The sequence below is a fragment of the Zeugodacus cucurbitae genome, chromosome 6 (genome assembly GCF_028554725.1).
Source record: "Zeugodacus cucurbitae isolate PBARC_wt_2022May chromosome 6, idZeuCucr1.2, whole genome shotgun sequence".
Taxonomy (NCBI): Eukaryota; Metazoa; Arthropoda; class Insecta; order Diptera; family Tephritidae; genus Zeugodacus; species Zeugodacus cucurbitae.
Genome location: NC_071671.1, coordinates 36,865,628 through 36,881,850, shown reverse-complemented (window position 1 = coordinate 36,881,850; position 16,223 = coordinate 36,865,628). Strand labels below are relative to the sequence as shown.

At 36.0% G+C, this 16,223-nt stretch overlaps 2 protein-coding genes across 4 annotated transcripts in view; both read right to left on the bottom strand.

Annotated features, from left to right (window-relative positions):
* Ubp1_0 (transcription factor CP2-like protein 1) overlaps positions 1 to 1,756 on the bottom strand; it is a 43,681-nt gene extending 41,925 nt beyond the window's left edge. The window contains exon 1 of the mRNA XM_029044818.2: positions 1,275 to 1,756. Coding sequence (XP_028900651.1) covers positions 1,275 to 1,751 — 477 coding nt within the window. The 5' untranslated portion in view covers positions 1,752 to 1,756. The remainder of the gene's footprint in view (positions 1 to 1,274) is intronic.
* Positions 1,691 to 5,721, bottom strand: LOC114804848 (uncharacterized). Of its 3 annotated transcripts, none has more exons than XM_029044820.2 (2): positions 5,617 to 5,721; positions 1,691 to 3,380 (listed from the first exon to the last, which is right to left on the bottom strand). In XM_029044820.2, the coding sequence occupies exon 2, from the start codon at positions 2,455 to 2,457 to the stop codon at positions 2,281 to 2,283; it is 177 nt and encodes a 58-aa protein (XP_028900653.1). In that variant the 5' UTR covers positions 2,458 to 3,380; positions 5,617 to 5,721; the 3' UTR covers positions 1,691 to 2,280. The 3 variants fall into 3 exon arrangements, with proteins under 3 accessions (XP_028900653.1, XP_054091046.1, XP_054091045.1); XM_054235071.1 differs by lacking the exon at positions 5,617 to 5,721 and adding an exon at positions 5,504 to 5,519; XM_054235070.1 differs by lacking the exon at positions 5,617 to 5,721 and adding an exon at positions 4,010 to 4,026 and having other exon boundaries at positions 1,691 to 3,869.
* Between the last annotated feature and the right edge of the window lie 10,502 nt (positions 5,722 to 16,223).

The window sequence follows — 16,223 nt, the reverse complement described above, 5'->3', positions numbered from 1 at the left end:
TTAAAAAAATATGTATTTGTTTTCCTTTTGACAATACTCAGTTCAATGCATTGTAAAAAACGTTAAAAATGCACTTAAAAGAGGGAAAATTGCAAATAATTTTTATTTGGGGCTTAAATGTTACACACATTCAAGCGAATGAGGCACTTAAGCGGGGAATTTTATATGTAAATTTAGATAAAAAACAAGAAAGGAAGGGCTAAGTTCGGTTGTGGCCGAACATTTTATACTCTCGCAATTTATTTATTTGATATTATATAATAGACAATTTGACCCACATATTCGTCATATATATGGTATAAAGTCCATTGAAAGTTGGAAGCCCTAATATTAGGTTAGAAGCACCGAGATCCTCAGGTTCGATATATGGGGCCTTGGAAACTTATGGTCTGATTTCGGTGATTTTTAGAAAGGGGCTGCCACACTATAAATGCAGTATTTGTGCAAAGGTCTGTTCCGATATCTTCACTAGTGCTTACTTTACATATTGTAAAGTAAACTATTCAGGTCGACTTCAAAGTTCTGATATATAGGAAGTAGGCGGGGTTGTGAACCATTTCCATTGGACTATATAAGGAAATGCCTGAAAAAAACGACTCCTGAGCATTTCATTGATATAGCTTTAGTAGTTTACGAGATATGTATAAAAAACTTATTAGGGGCGGAGCCATGCCCACTTTCCCAAAAGAATTACATCCAAATATGCCCCTTCCTAGAACAATCCTTTGGACCACATTTTATTTCCATAGCTTTATTTATTGCTTAGTTATGGCACTTTATGTATTTTCGGTTTTCGCCATTTTGTGGGCGTGGTAGTGGTCCGATTTTACTCATCAAAAGCAACCTTCCTATGGTGCCAAGTAACAAGTGTTCCGAGTTTCATCAAGATATCTTAATTTTTACTCAAGTTACAGCTTGCACAGACGGACGGACGGACAGACAGACATCCGGATTTGAACTCCACTCTTCACCCTGATCACTTTGGGATGTACATATAACCCTATATCTAACTCGTTTAGTTTTGGGTGTTACAAACAAGCGTTATGTGAACAAAACTATAATACTCACTTTAGCAACTTTGTTGCGAGAGTATAACAACGATGCCGCCAAATATTGGCACATAAGTATATAAATGGATGGATGGATGTATGTATACATACATACTACTGCAGAGAAATAATTAAATTCATGATTATAACTGCGAAAGGATATGCTTAAATGTAAGCACGTGTAAAACTTCTTTGCTATCTTTTTATGGCGGTAATGGTACTTACCTGACTATTGTTGTTTATTTGCGTAATGTTGTTGATTTTTCTGTTGTTGCTACTGCTATTATTATTAATATTGTTGTTATTGGTGTTGTTAATGTTTTCGTTACTATTTCTACTTTGCTGCTGCTGATAATGATTATGATTCTGATGAAGATTGCTGCCGGTGTATTCCATTTGATCTGGACAAAAAGTTATCGGTTCCGTTGTCGGATCGGTTTTCACAGTCGAAACGTTGATTTCTGAGCTTTTGGGTGCCGGCAAATGTTGTAGTTGTTGCTGCTGCTGTTGCTGCTGTATATGCAATTGGTGATTGTACTGTTGTTGTTGTTGTTGAAGTTGTAATTCTTGATGTTGGTGATAGTTATGCGGGTACTGTGGGTTTTGTTGTTGATGTTGTTGTAATGGATATGGGTCAAATAATGTTTGCAAATCGAAGTAATTTGGCTGCTGCTGATGTTGCGAAAGCAGCGAAAGCGCCATTCGGTTTTATAAATATACCAAGGACCTTAATACACACAACCAAACACTGCGTTTTTTAATCCAACTAACGGAATTGAATAGTAGATTCCCGGAACAAATGTTTTCAATCACATACGTTTTTTTATTTCTTTCCGACGCGAGTACTGAATTTTGGAAGACAACGAAGGCAGTCGTCTTTAACTACGCCTAATGAAGTTGATCGTAGCAGAAAGGTAGTGGTTTTCAGAGTGTGTCTTCTATTTACACATATTTTTGAATTTTTTTAAGGGTTTGAGGTACAAGAGCTTTGCAACATTTATGTTTCACATTCGGGGCTGCTCTTTACACTTTGATTTTACTAACAACCAGATGCTTCTTTCACTTATTGTTATTTTAACTTTTATCTTTTCTATTATTATATTTAACTCCTTAACAACATATAACTTTGTAACACAAACTAGTAACGAAGATGCTATGTTGACTAATTATTTTACTTTGACACTGAAGGCTGTCTTAGTGAAACAGTTTGCAGGTTTTACAGCTAAAATGTTTAAAATAACACGAAGAAGGAGTTGTACAGCTCCTTAATTCCAGTGGTCTCACGTTGACGATGGCTTCGTAGTAGGGTATTTTCGATTTTCAGCAGCATTTTGTTTATCAAATACATGTAACTCACTTCGTGCTCATTGGAATGGAATCGGAGTTCTTTGTGATTAGGGTTCTCCATTTATTGAAAGGCAAAGTTTTGTCGCAAACGAAAAATTAACAACTCTTTTTTATAGTTTATTATTAATTATTATTTTTCGTAATGTTTTCTCACTGTGCTCATCAGCAGTTATTTATCAGTTTAATCAGGCAGCAGCACTTCAGCTTTCTACAGGATTTGTTGTTGCGCTTATCGCGTCTAGTCAAATGCTTGAATTCATCATGGCGCTTTGACTGATTTCGTGCGATGCCCGACAATATTACACCGTATATTCAGATTTACTTATTTAAAATTTATGAATATTATAATTTTTTTTTTTTGGTTTTTCAGTTAGCGCCGCGTTTTCTACTACTTTTTAGTAATTTTTAGGCTGATAGTACAGATAATAGGATCACTTGTGGAGAATAATAAACAAACTATGCTCTCCGAACATGTGGTGTGAAAAATATTTCCGACTCGCGCAACACTCGATTACTTTCTGAAATGGCTTTTTGTTTTGTTAATAATTCGACACTACACGCAGAGTCGCTAGTCAAATTGGTGTGCGATGTCTGATGTATGGTGATTTTCCTATACAATGCCAACAACGTAATCTCGTTCACTGTTCATGTGTGTTTAACTTTTTAGCTTTGTATTTTATGTTCAACTCTGTATTTGTTAATTTGATAAGTCCACTTCTGCACAGTTTTGTTGTTTATTTTATGGTTGTTATTGTTTTTCCTTTTTGCTGTTGTTTTGTTGACGTTGTCGTTGTGCGCTCGGCCAGTTAGTAAGAGCGTGATTTTAATGACGTTTCAGCTAGTTTCTCAAACTACTAAATATTCACTCAATGTAAATATCCACGTATTTATTATCGTTGATGTCTGTTAAAGTTTTAATAAGATTTGCTTGAATTAGAAGACACTTATTTATTGATCCAACTGGGTATGTCAAATTACTCACGACTGAAACGAAAAAACACCAGCGTGTGATATAATTATGCGCACATTCTCTGGATAAACGCGCATATCGACAAAACGGACACTTGCTGAGGCTACACTAATAATATTTTCTCATTTGGTTCTCGGAACAATATTGTCAGTAGTTGGGGTCTTCACGGAGCGTCTATAGATCGATTAAGCACGTTAAAGGAGCAATTTTAATACAACGAAGCAATGCTTCGCACAGCGAAATGAGACCAGCATTTTGGTAGAACTTTTTGCTGAATCCAACCACCACCGCCACCGTGCGTCGTTCGTACACGAGGTCAAAACAAAAATGATCAGGGAGAAGTTGTGTCGCTTGCGGTAAACTGCAGAATCCGTATCCAATCAATCAGTTCAGCGATAGTGCTGGTTCTGGTCTTGCCTGTGTCTCTGTCGACAGATCCAGCTTTAGCTGCGATTCAAACACGGACTCCGATAGATCTACTAGTGGCGCTCGCTCGATACTCACTACAAGTACAAAATAAACGAGAACGAAAACGAAAACGAAAACTACTGATGACTGCGACCTAAAGAGCTTATTTCATTGCTAACGCATCTATACAAACATACATACATACACAGTTATACAGTTATACATTCATACATACTGTCGACAATGCTGCTTGGTTGGCGTTGTCTCCGCAGCCATTGACATATAAACACTTTACTCTTGAATCTTACTGATGTTGGCTCTACCAGTAACAGGGCATATATATATTACATATTAATAAATATACATATGTATGTATGTAAGTTCGATATACCTAGTTGAATGGGAAATAAGTGTAGAGGCAAGCGATGGGGTACTGGCAGCTTGTGGAGCCTCTTTTGCTCAGACACTTATCTTAATAAACCGTTCATATGTGTGTAGATACACTGCGTATGTGTATATGGAAATTTTTACGAGCAGTTTGTGAAAATTAACCAGGGAGCAAGTGAGTACGTTGTGAGGTAGTAGAGATCGAGAGCTCAAACAACTTTTGCTGGCAGGTTGGTAAACTTCATACACGTGCGCATGCATGTATGTATAGGTATGTATGTATGTAGATTCCCACTCTTTTGCGCGTCCCTTTGAATGCGGAGTAACAGCTGGCATGCTCTCATACTCATATACTAGCATGTGTGCTGAAGTTAGGAACATATATTTTTTCTCACTAATTAGGTGTTATACAAGCGTTAGTCGGCCAGTCTTTCCAGCCTAATGTTTTACGTTCGTATTCATTTAAGTGTATATATGAATGTATTTCCATGCCTATGCTTAATCTATGTAAACATCCACGTGAGTTTTACTTGCTTATTTGTTGTGCGATCTTCCATTTCTCGCATTCATCGAGTACACGCGCAAAAATTCACTTTTGAGCGTATCAGCACATACACACATACATGTAGATACAAAGATGAGCTTATGTGTGTTTGAGCTAACTTTTGTGAATATGTGAATATATGGGTATGTAATTCATTTTCGTTGTGTCTTATAAATTAATAGCGTTTAAAAGATTTTGCCTTGTGAGTGGGATGACAATGATTTCACGTTTCAACCATCAAAAGTCGCACAATTGGCTTTCATTCGTTGAATAGTCGATTGAATATATATATATATATATAAATACATGTGTCTGTATGTACACAGATACATAAAAGTCGACACTGTTCGTTAAACCGTAATTGTAGATTTTTTATTATTGTGTACTTTGTTTTGTTCTGATCTCATTGTCGTAACCGTTGGCCATTGTGGTTACTGCCTTTGATATCGCAAAAACATAGGCGAACTCATTTACAATCAAGAGCTTAAGCGTATGAGTGCACACAGGCGTAAATTCATGTCTGATATTCACATACCTACAACTGAGTAATCGCAGTTGGTTCTCTACTGTGTTTTCTCACTGACAGACTGACCCGAGAAACAAGGGGATATTGATCACAAACTGATAATGGAATCCCAAACGATGAACAATTGTTTTCTATATGTACGTGTAGATGATTTATTTAATTATTGATATAACATCAATTATAGTTGCTATGAGACTTTTTGACACAAACTTATCGAAATGCCCGAAACAAAAAATGAGAAAACGCTGCATGTGTACGTTATCAAGACGCACTTTGTTTAAACTATTGTAATTAAGAAAACTATTTTTCACATATATTTATATATTTTGCATGTGTAATATACACATATATATTAAATTAAATTAAACACATCCCGGCAACTGACGTTCAAGGAAGCAAAGGATGCGCCAGAAATATAACACTTGCTATAATTACAATCGTAACAGTCGTACTAACTTCGCTGAGTGCAGCATGAGTTGGAGCGAGTTATTGAAACTGTTCTCACCATTCAGCGATATTTGGGGCTAGGGTTCACCAAGCGGTTTTTAGTCAGCAAAATCACTCACTCTATCTACAATACATGGTATGTGCACGCACATTCCAACATATGTGATTAAGTTGTTATGCCAACGATGATAATGCATTTGATATATGTATGCACTTATAAACACACGCAACCCTGTAAGGAAACACACTGCTACAATAAGTGCTGTAGGTCAAAATTATAGTTATATATCCCAAAATGTTTTGAATAACGAGGTCGTATCCGATGCTTCCATGACAAAATAAAAAAAAAAGAAGACAAGTTTTTAATGGAAAAAAATGCATTTTTTATAACGATAAATAAAAAAGTAGATATTACGACAGTAGATATTACCTAATTTTTTGGAGCGCGTTCGACAGAAAAATATATTATTCATCCACGCTACTTGAAATTGATCAGGGTGTTGATCCGAAATCAGTCTAATGTAGTAGTGTTACAATTCCACATGAGGTTGAAATTCATAAATGCTGCTTACTCCAGGCTGGGAACGAGCTGAGGCTCCGTACCATCACAATGGAATGGCGCTATAAGCTGTCCAAGTGGGACACTTGTCGCGAGGATAAGCTTGTCACGAGGAACAGCTTAACATAATCTAACCTGCAATCACAAGTCATCGAAAATAAAAGTCAAACTTCATTGAATATTACCCTTATATTCGCTTGAAAATCTATTTACTCTCAACAGGCATAATGTTATGTCTATCATTTCAAGTAGCTCACGGACGAAACAATGGATCGTACAAAGTTAAATATAAGTATATATTGGTGGTATATTACAATAAATATAACTTCTCAAATTAGTGCATCTATTCGATGCCATTAAATTTTCCAACAGGAAAGAAAATAATTTAATGTAATTTATTTAATTTAATGTATGTTTTAGTTATGTACTCGTCATATATGTACATCCATAGACAAGGATTTTTCTCACTTGGCTTTACAATTAGAAATATTACTGTTAAGAGTGCGATATTTTCACAAATGTTTTAATATTAGATTATTACTACAGTTGTTATACCTCTTTAATTGAATAACCACAAAACTGTTATAATTTGAGTTCCGGTCGTCCTTTTCTTCGTCGGCCGCCAGTGGGTACCGTGTCGTACATTTTTCGTGCTAGGGTGTTTTCTTCCAATCGGGCGATATGTCCAAGCCATCGCAACCGCTGTATTTTTATGCGGTGCACTGTTTCTATATCGCCGAAGAGCTCATACATAGTCATTTGCCCTCGTTCACTACTAGACCCATTTGCTTCGCTTCTTTTTCCAGACTTGAAAATGCTGAACACTGTTGATGCAGCCGACAAAATCGATGTCGCCGACATTGGTCACTGATAAGGTCCTATCAGTTTGTTGACGATGAGACCTAATACGGGATATTTAGAAGACTGATACCGCGATAGTTTACACAAATTCCCTCCAATCCTTTATAAGCTCTGGGCATTTGTCACCATGTTGCCTTGATCGCCTTTGCAGGAACTAGGCCTGGGTTTAAAGCCTTTAGTCAGGGGGGAGACCTTCCGATAAAAGTCTCGGGTCATGTTCCTGTTGCCAGGATCTCAAGCTCTACTTGCTCACGTATTTCCGCCTCTCTTTTTTCGTTTGAAAATACGTCTCTCTTCCTTCCTCTTTTCACGATATCGGTCCTTAACAGCTTGCGTCGCTGCGGTACGCAAGGTGGCCGTATAGGCTGCGTCCTTGGCGGAGCGACACATACCAGTCATTTCGGCGCTGATGCTGATGGCCAATGACCTCTAAAGCGGCGGTACGCATGGAATGGACAATGTGACTCCACTGCGTGCATATATCATCGGGTTGAGTAGTGCTACTAGATAGCAGGAGTGAGAGTCGATCCTTGCCTGTCTGATGTGATTGCACCTTTTGGACGTCCAGCTTTCCCTGTGTAACTTGGCGTACGCTATTCGCAACACTGAGGCGTGCGCGGACCTTGGCTGCAACAAGGTAGTGATCTGAATCGATGTTGGCACCACGGATCTAGTACGTCAAGCACACTGGAAGTATGCCTTCCGTCTATCACAACGTGATCAATTTGGCTTCGTGTTCTTTGATCAGGAGACAGCCAAGTAGCCTGATGAATTTTTCGATGCTGAAATTTGGTGCTACTTACTACCATGTTTCGAGCCGCGACGAAGTCGATCAACCTCAAATCGTTATCGGTAGTTTGATCGTGAAGGCGGAATTTTCCAACTGTCGGAACAAATACATATGCTCTCCGTGCCCACCCTAGCGTTGAAGTCGCCAAGCTCGATTTTGATATCGTGACGGGAGCAGCACTAGTAAGTGTGTTCGAGGAGCACATAGAAATTATACATATTTGGTCTCTTCGTATTTCTGGGGTTTAATTTATCGAACTTATAGTTTTAGTCATCAGTTGTGTTCAGTCTATCCAATAACTACTCTCTGTTGGGAACTTATATTTAATAGTTAATATCATAATAGTTTTTAATAAAATGGTAACAGAAAGATACTATTGTTGTTGAAAAAATTAAAAGTATTTGGGACCTTTACAAAAAGGAACAAACTAAGTAAATAATGCTTATATAGTAAAATGTTACAAAAAATGGTGTGCAATACCATTAAAAATGTTATGCGTGAACCAAACTGTTAAATCGTTTTCATACTCTCACAACAAAGTTGCTAAGTATATTAAATTTGTTCACCTAATGGTTGTTTGTAGCACCTAAACCTAATCGAGTTAGGTATAGAGTTATATTTAAATTGAGACATCTTGATGAAATCGAAATCGGCCTACTGCCACTCCCGCAAAATGGCGAAAACCGAAAACAGATAAAGTGCCATAAATAAAGGTAAAATAGCAAAATTTAGTACAAAGGATCGCAATAGGATGGGGCATATTTAGATGTAATTTTTTTGGAAAAGTGGGCGTAGCCCCGCTCCCATTAAGTTTTTTGTCTCTTAAACTACTAAAGCTATATCAACCAAAATTCCAAGAATCGTTTCTTTTAGATACTATCTTATACAGTTCAAAAATAGAGGAAATCGGATATTAACCACGCCTACCTCTCATACAAAGGTTATGTTGAAAACTACTAAAAATTCTTGAATTCAGTAAGGGAAAACACTAGAAACCTTAAATTTCATTACAAAGAAGGTTCAGAAGGGCTGCACTCAAATTGGTATACAAAATTTTAAATGGGTGAGGCTCCGCTTACTTGTGGGTCAAAAACCATACATCCGAAACTGCCCGATCAATTCCAATGAAATTCGGTTTATAATATTTTCCTGACATTCCAATGATATGTTGTGACAATAGTTCAAATCGGTTCACAACCACGCCTACGTCCTATATACCAGAACTTTGAAGTCGATCTGAATAGTTTATTTTACATACTGCATATATACAGTAAGTACTAGTGAAGATATTTTGAAAAAAATCAGAGGGAATATTTTTCTTCTAATAATATGTCTCCGTGGAAAAAATGGGTGAAATCGGGTAATAACTTCAGCTAGCTCCCATATACCTAATATTAGGGTGTCCAACTTTCAATGGACTTTATACCATATATATGACGAATATGTGGGTCAAATTGTGTGTTATATTAATAAAATTAAATAATACAAATAAGGAAAGGCTAAGTTCGGGTGCAACCGAACATTTTATACTTTCGCAATTTATTGATATACTTTTATTAAGATCTCACTCAATTTGACCCATATATTCGGCATAAAGTTCAATAGAATAATGAAAATCATCATATATAGTGTATGAGGGCTGAGGTAATTCGTGAACCAATTTCACTTATTTTCACCACCAAGGTACACTATATCCAGGACTATCGGACGGTCAATCGGTTTATTGTTTCTGCTTGGTGTTGCTATGACAGCTGCATTAGTTATTACATCATGAAATTCTCTTATACTTTCATCAATATCCTACTGTATTTATATTTAAATCAATATTAATGTGGCTACGCACATACTTTTTTATTTTAACCAGTTCGTTTTATTAGATGTTAGACCCACTTTTGGCTCAATGAATATGGGTTGTTCACATGAATCTGAACAGAATTCCTAAGGCGACTTCTCACAAAACAACCTACCGGGAGGATCAAATAATTGTTTTGAATTATTTTAAACTCTCAGAGACAATGAAGGTCGAATTGAACACAGAATGGGAATGGAGACGTCTAAATGAAAATAATTTGTATGGGTGTGTCAACGAAAATAACGCTATAGTCGAAAAAGAATATTAAAGAGGGATTGTCATTCGCCCATAGTCATTTGTACATGTACACTTGTACATCGTGAGAAAACCCAAGAAGTCAGACCAAAAAAATGTGGGACATTTTTATGTTTATAAAGGGTGATTTTTTAAGAGCTTGATAACTTTTTTAAAAAAAAAAAACGCATAAAATTCTCACAAAATCTCATCGGTTCTTTATTTGAAACGTTAGATTGGTTCATGACATTTACTTTTTGAAGATAATTTCATTTAAATGTTGACCGCGGCTGCGTCTTAGGTGGTCCATTCGGAAAGTCCAATTTTGGGCAACTTTTTCGAGCATTTCGGCCGGAATAGCCCGAATTTCTTCGGAAATGTTGTCTTCCAAAGCTGGAATAGTTGCTGGCTTATTTCTGTAGACTTTAGACTTGACGTAGCCCCACAAAAAATAGTCTAAAGGCGTTAAATCGCATGATCTTGGTGGCCAACTTACGGGTCCATTTCTTGAGATGAATTGTTCTCCGAAGTTTTCCCTCAAAATGGCCATAGAATCGCGAGCTGTGTGGCATGTAGCGCCATCTTGTTGAAACCACATGTCAACCAAGTTCAGTTCTTCCATTTTTGGCAACAAAAAGTTTGTTAGCATCGAACGATAGCGATCGCCATTCACCGTAACGTTGCGTCCAACAGCATCTTTGAAAAAATACGGTCCAATGATTCCACCAGCGTACAAACCACACCAAACAGTGCATTTTTCGGGATGCATGGGCAGTTCTTGAACGGCTTCTGGTTGCTCTTCACCCCAAATGCGGCAATTTTGCTTATTTACGTAGCCATTCAACCAGAAATGAGCCTCATCGCTGAACAAAATTTGTCGATAAACACATTTCGAACCGAACACTGATTTTGGTAATAAAATTCAATGATTTGCAAGCGTTGCTCGTTAGTAAGTCTATTCATGATGAAATGTCAAAGCATACTGAGCATCTTTCTCTTTGACACCATGTCTGAAATCCCACGTGATCTGTCAAATACTAATGCATGAAAATCCTAACCTCAAAAAAATCACCCGTTATAATTATGTTATATTTATAACATTATATGGCAACATCATGTCAGCAAATCAGCAAGACCTACTTAATTCCAGGACTGCTGAAACAAATATAACACAAAAGGGAACTGCCAATACATAAGCAACAGTTAGGTTCAAGTCCGCCTGCAGTTATAAAACATAGCGCGTAAGCTTTGTAATGCTCTTCTCTATTAAGCAGCGACCCCGTGCCATTGTATATGCCTACAAGTAGCAAAAGAATCAGCTGGATAACGGGAAATTTTTCACAGCTTAGATCACCTGTTCGATTTACTACGTATTTCGACACAGAGTTTTAAATAAACGTACTGCAAATGGAAATATTTTAATGAAAAATTTCATTCGTAACAACAATTAATTGCGTATGTATTGCTCTTCCTCACCACCTCTGAGGTTGCAATATAGGCGCGTTACCATTTTATTTTTTTAGTATATATATATTTCAAGAAATAGCGATCTAAACAATCTACAATAATATTTTTGCAATAACAATATATACAAAAGTCACCCACAGCGAAATCGTAACTAAGAATCCCTATCAAAAGAATAGTGGTGGAGAAATGTGTTCTAAACCTGGTACACGAAACGGTTTAAAAGCACAAAAAAACAATAATAAGCGTACAAACTAATTCTAACAAAAAAAGTCATCCTTTCAAAATATCAAATCAAATGAAAATTACATTGAATTATGAACAAAAATTCAAAAAAAGACAAAACCACAGACACAGATTATATTCCGACCCATATAGACAGTTAGTCAAACGGACCCAAATTTAATTCCGACTAATATCGACAAACAAGAAAAATACTAATAATTTACTAAAAGTAATAAATATTGTAGTATAACACGGCAACTCGACATTGCAGTTTTGGGTCTTTTTTAGTACCATGCAACCCGCGCGAAGTGTCCATTGCCTTGAGTTGTTGTTGTTCATAGTACCAAAATCTGCACTACAACCCGCGCCAAGTGTCGATTTAGTAGTATTTATCGACATAAATCCTTGCGAAGTGTCTTGCATTTTCCTTCATTCTATTGCATTCGTATCGAAATTTCTTTCTATGTATTTTAGATTATCTACTTGTAGGTTTCTACAATGCCCCGTGCACATCAAAAAATTAATCATTAGTCTAAATATCTAATGTCTTTGATTTAAGGTTAGGACAATTATCACCACAAAAAATAATAATAGAAAGTTGTAGTGAAATGATGTGTTTGTAAAGAATGGGCAAAGAAAGTTTTAAAAATTTCGAAGAGCTTTGGGAAGGAGTACAGGAAACGTGGAACTCTACTCCTTTGGACAAGGGTTAACATACAGCTTATTAAGAAAATGTGATACGACCGTTAAGAATAACGGTTATTACACATATTATTCATTGAAGTTATAATATAAGATATTTTCACTCTACTTATTAATAATATTTAGTATTCCATGTGGATCTTTTAAAGTGAGCTAAACACTTGCCCAAGTAAATCTTCTCTTTAAAAGTAACGTTATTAAGCTTTGCACATTTCTTTCATAAAGTGCGCTAGATCTCTATCCATACTATATATAGTAGTTTTTAGCCATTTCATGTTTCACATCACTTAGTCTATTATTGTTGCATTAATAATATAGACAGGGATATTTAACCCGATTAACTTTATTCGTGAATATGATATATATATTTTTTTTGATATATATTTTTTTCCTGGTCAATCTCCCGAAAAAAGAAAGTTTGGTTCAATACCCAGCCGAGTGTTCTACGGTGTAATGATTGTTTCGACGAAGTAAACGAAAATTAAATAATTCATTAAATACCGGACAACGAGGATTCAGTTAGAAGAAGAAGGAAGTTCGTGATGAACAAATTGTGTAAGCATCAAGAGATAAAGAATTGCTGCAACAAAAAATTTAGCAATATTTTAAAATTGAAACTTGTTGCCTTCACTGGGTATAAAATATATGTATGTCTGTATGCATATTTGTAATCTATGTATCCGATTTAAATTTAGTGTTTTATTTGCTTTGTTTATAAGTTTACACTTTTTGCTGCATTTCCCATTGTAAAATTATGGTTTATATAATTTTGTATTATATTTTATTAAACCAGAGAAAATTTGTATATTTGCACAACGCCGCAGAGCATAATCAAATTAATTGAGTATATATCAATAAGATCTTAAATATGAATGTTATCCATTCATAATTTCATCGCATAGCGAATATCAAACTAATTTGCATTATTCTAAAATATATGTTTTACCAACACCTGAAATTAGTTTGCCTCCTTTGAGCCTTGCAAATTGCGAGATAATAAAATATGCGGATCCGCCAGAACTTAGCATTTCCTTACTTGTTTCCTATAACAGTTGTTTTAAAAACTGCGCCAACCAATTTTATTCCCATTAATTTTAATGTGAATTCAATTGGTTTGTTGTGAACTGGAAGTAATTTTTATAACAAATTCGTTATATTTATACTTACATATGAGTACGGACACGCGCAAAATGATAAAAGAATATATGCCGATTGAAAGCAAACTCACACAAACGAAATATTATATAAATATTAGCCATAAAAACAACACAATAATAGTCGTGGACGGTCTCAATTTCGCTCTGAAATTAAGCATTAATGAATACTTAAAAAGAATAAGCTCACGTACGTTCTATCATATATGTATTTATTAACCCTCGTTGCTGTCTTCGTTTTTTAGGAATTAGTAAAATAAATTAATTCTATATTTTTAATTTATGTGTATACATACATATATACATACATACATATACAAAAGTATATACAGTGGAACTTCTCTAACTCGAATCACCATAATCCACAAAAAAACTTCAAGTTAGAGAGACTTTGAGTGATCGAATTTTCATTAAAAGATTAAATTTTTGAAAAAAAACTGTAAACTATAGATTTATACACCGTTCTATTTATTTACTTCGCATAAAGTTTTATGTAAATACATTTAAACATGTTTTATGTAATTTTGTTTGATGCACTTTACTTCTATTGTTTAGCTCTTGACGTCTGTATGCCATGCTTTTGTTACATGATTTATGAAATCAATTAGAGTAATAACATATTTTTTATTCTCCTTCATACGATATAGAGGGACTCTTTTTAAATTGTGCCTCGATAGTACGATTTTAAATTTTGTATTATGCCCTGGTCGAAAAGTTCGCTTTATGGAAGGAGATTTGTATGATATTTTACTTCTATTGCCAATTCAAGGGATCGAGTTATGGAGAACTTCGAGTTATGGAAGGAAATTTGTATGAAATTTGATTTCTGAACGCTGTTGCCATTTCAAAACTTTATTATTTAATAAATATTAACTTTATTTACCTGCCAACTTAGAATGAAGACATGCAGTCTGAACTAAATTTGTATAGCATTTATATTCATTTGATCACACTAATCACTATAATTTGACATTTTAATTTTTTGCATCTAGTCTGAACACATTACGGCCAATTTCAATAAAAAACTACTCGTTTAGTGAACAACTAATATTAGCTGTCATCGATTGGCTAAGCGTTGTAGAGAAATTTTATGAAAAGATGAGGCGATTTACAGAAGGTTTCAAGATCGGAGCATTATCATGTAGGGACCGAGGAGGTAATCTGGTAACGGATGTCTAGACCATACAGGGATTATGGAGGGAACACTTCTCTGACCTGCTGAATGGCAGTGAAAGTACAACACCAGAAGATGGCGAACGTGATTCCCCAATCGATGACGATGGAATAGATGATCCATTACCCCACCATGACGAAATTCGAATAGCAATTACCCGCTTGAAGAACAACAAAGCGGCGGGGGCCGACGGATTACCGGCCGAGCTATTCACGGCGGCGAAGAACTGATAAGGTGCATACATCAGCTTCTTTGTAGAATATGGTCGGAAGAAAGCATGCCCGACAATTGGAATCTCAGTGTGCTCTGCCCAATCCATAAAAAGGGAGACCCCACAATCTGCAACAATTACCGTGGGATTAGTCTCCTCAACATTGCATACAAGGTCCTGTCCTAATACGAGCCGCAGAGCTAAACAGAGAAGGTACAATCTTTTTTAAAATGATATTGGTATCATTGGAAACAACACCCGCGCCGTTAGTTCTGCTTTTTCCCGCCTGAATAAGGAAGCGAAGCGAATGGGTCTGGTGGTGAGCGAAGACAAGATGAAATATCTCCTGTCATCAAACAAACAGTCAGCGCATTCGCGTCTTGGCTCCCACGTCACTGTTGACAATCATAACTTTGAAGTTGTAGATAATTTCGTTTATCTGGGAACCAGCATTAACAGCAATAGCAATATCCAACGCAGAATCGCTCTTGCCAACAGGTGCTACTTTGGACTGAGTAGGCAATTGAACAGTAAAGTCCTCTCTCGACGAACCAAAATCAAACTCTACAAGTCGCTCACTATTCCCGTCCTGATGGATGGCGCTGAAGCGTGGATAGGGATGCAAACGATGTTTTTGAAACATCGATGTTAGCCATCAATGTCTCGAATCTAAAAACATCGATGCATCGATGTTACTTTCAACGATGTTTTGAGTCGATGTTTTATATAAAAATTTTACTTCATACCTTCACACTTTTTCGGGTATTAACTCGAAACCCTCTATTTGGATACGCTTTATTACATTGGAATTCGATGTTTGTAAAATACGGAGAATTCGTTAAGGGAATGTGCGTTTGGACAATAATGCGGTTACTTTTATGATTTATTTATACAATTTAATTCTGGCGTAGGCTACTGCGTTAGATCAGAGATTCAAATTACTGCATTTTATGGATACTACGGCAAAAAGAAATATTTTTTTTTTTTGTTTCATAAAAATTCAAAGAATCGCGCTGATACAACGGAATATTCGGATGAGTGAGAAACAGAATTCTCGTTTGATATTTGGAACCCGAATAAACATTTGGTTCACCAAAAGGTGAAATGTAAGCTATCAAATTTATCTACACTTACAGGGACGGAAGGTTGAAGAGAAAATGTATCTCGGCTGTTACCTCTACCAATCAGAAGCCAATAGCGTTTGGGTTGACATGAATACTATGTTTCCGGAGTTGTATTAATAGGCTTATTAATATTTACACATTGTGGCCACTTACCACAAACCACCGTTTTCTAAACCCAGGGCAACTATCACGTAA

Bases quoted from the DNA above. Each gene is read 5' to 3' on its own strand.
- LOC114804848 (XM_029044820.2), bottom strand. From the start codon at position 2,457: ATGGAGAACCCTAATCACAAAGAACTCCGATTCCATTCCAATGAGCAC.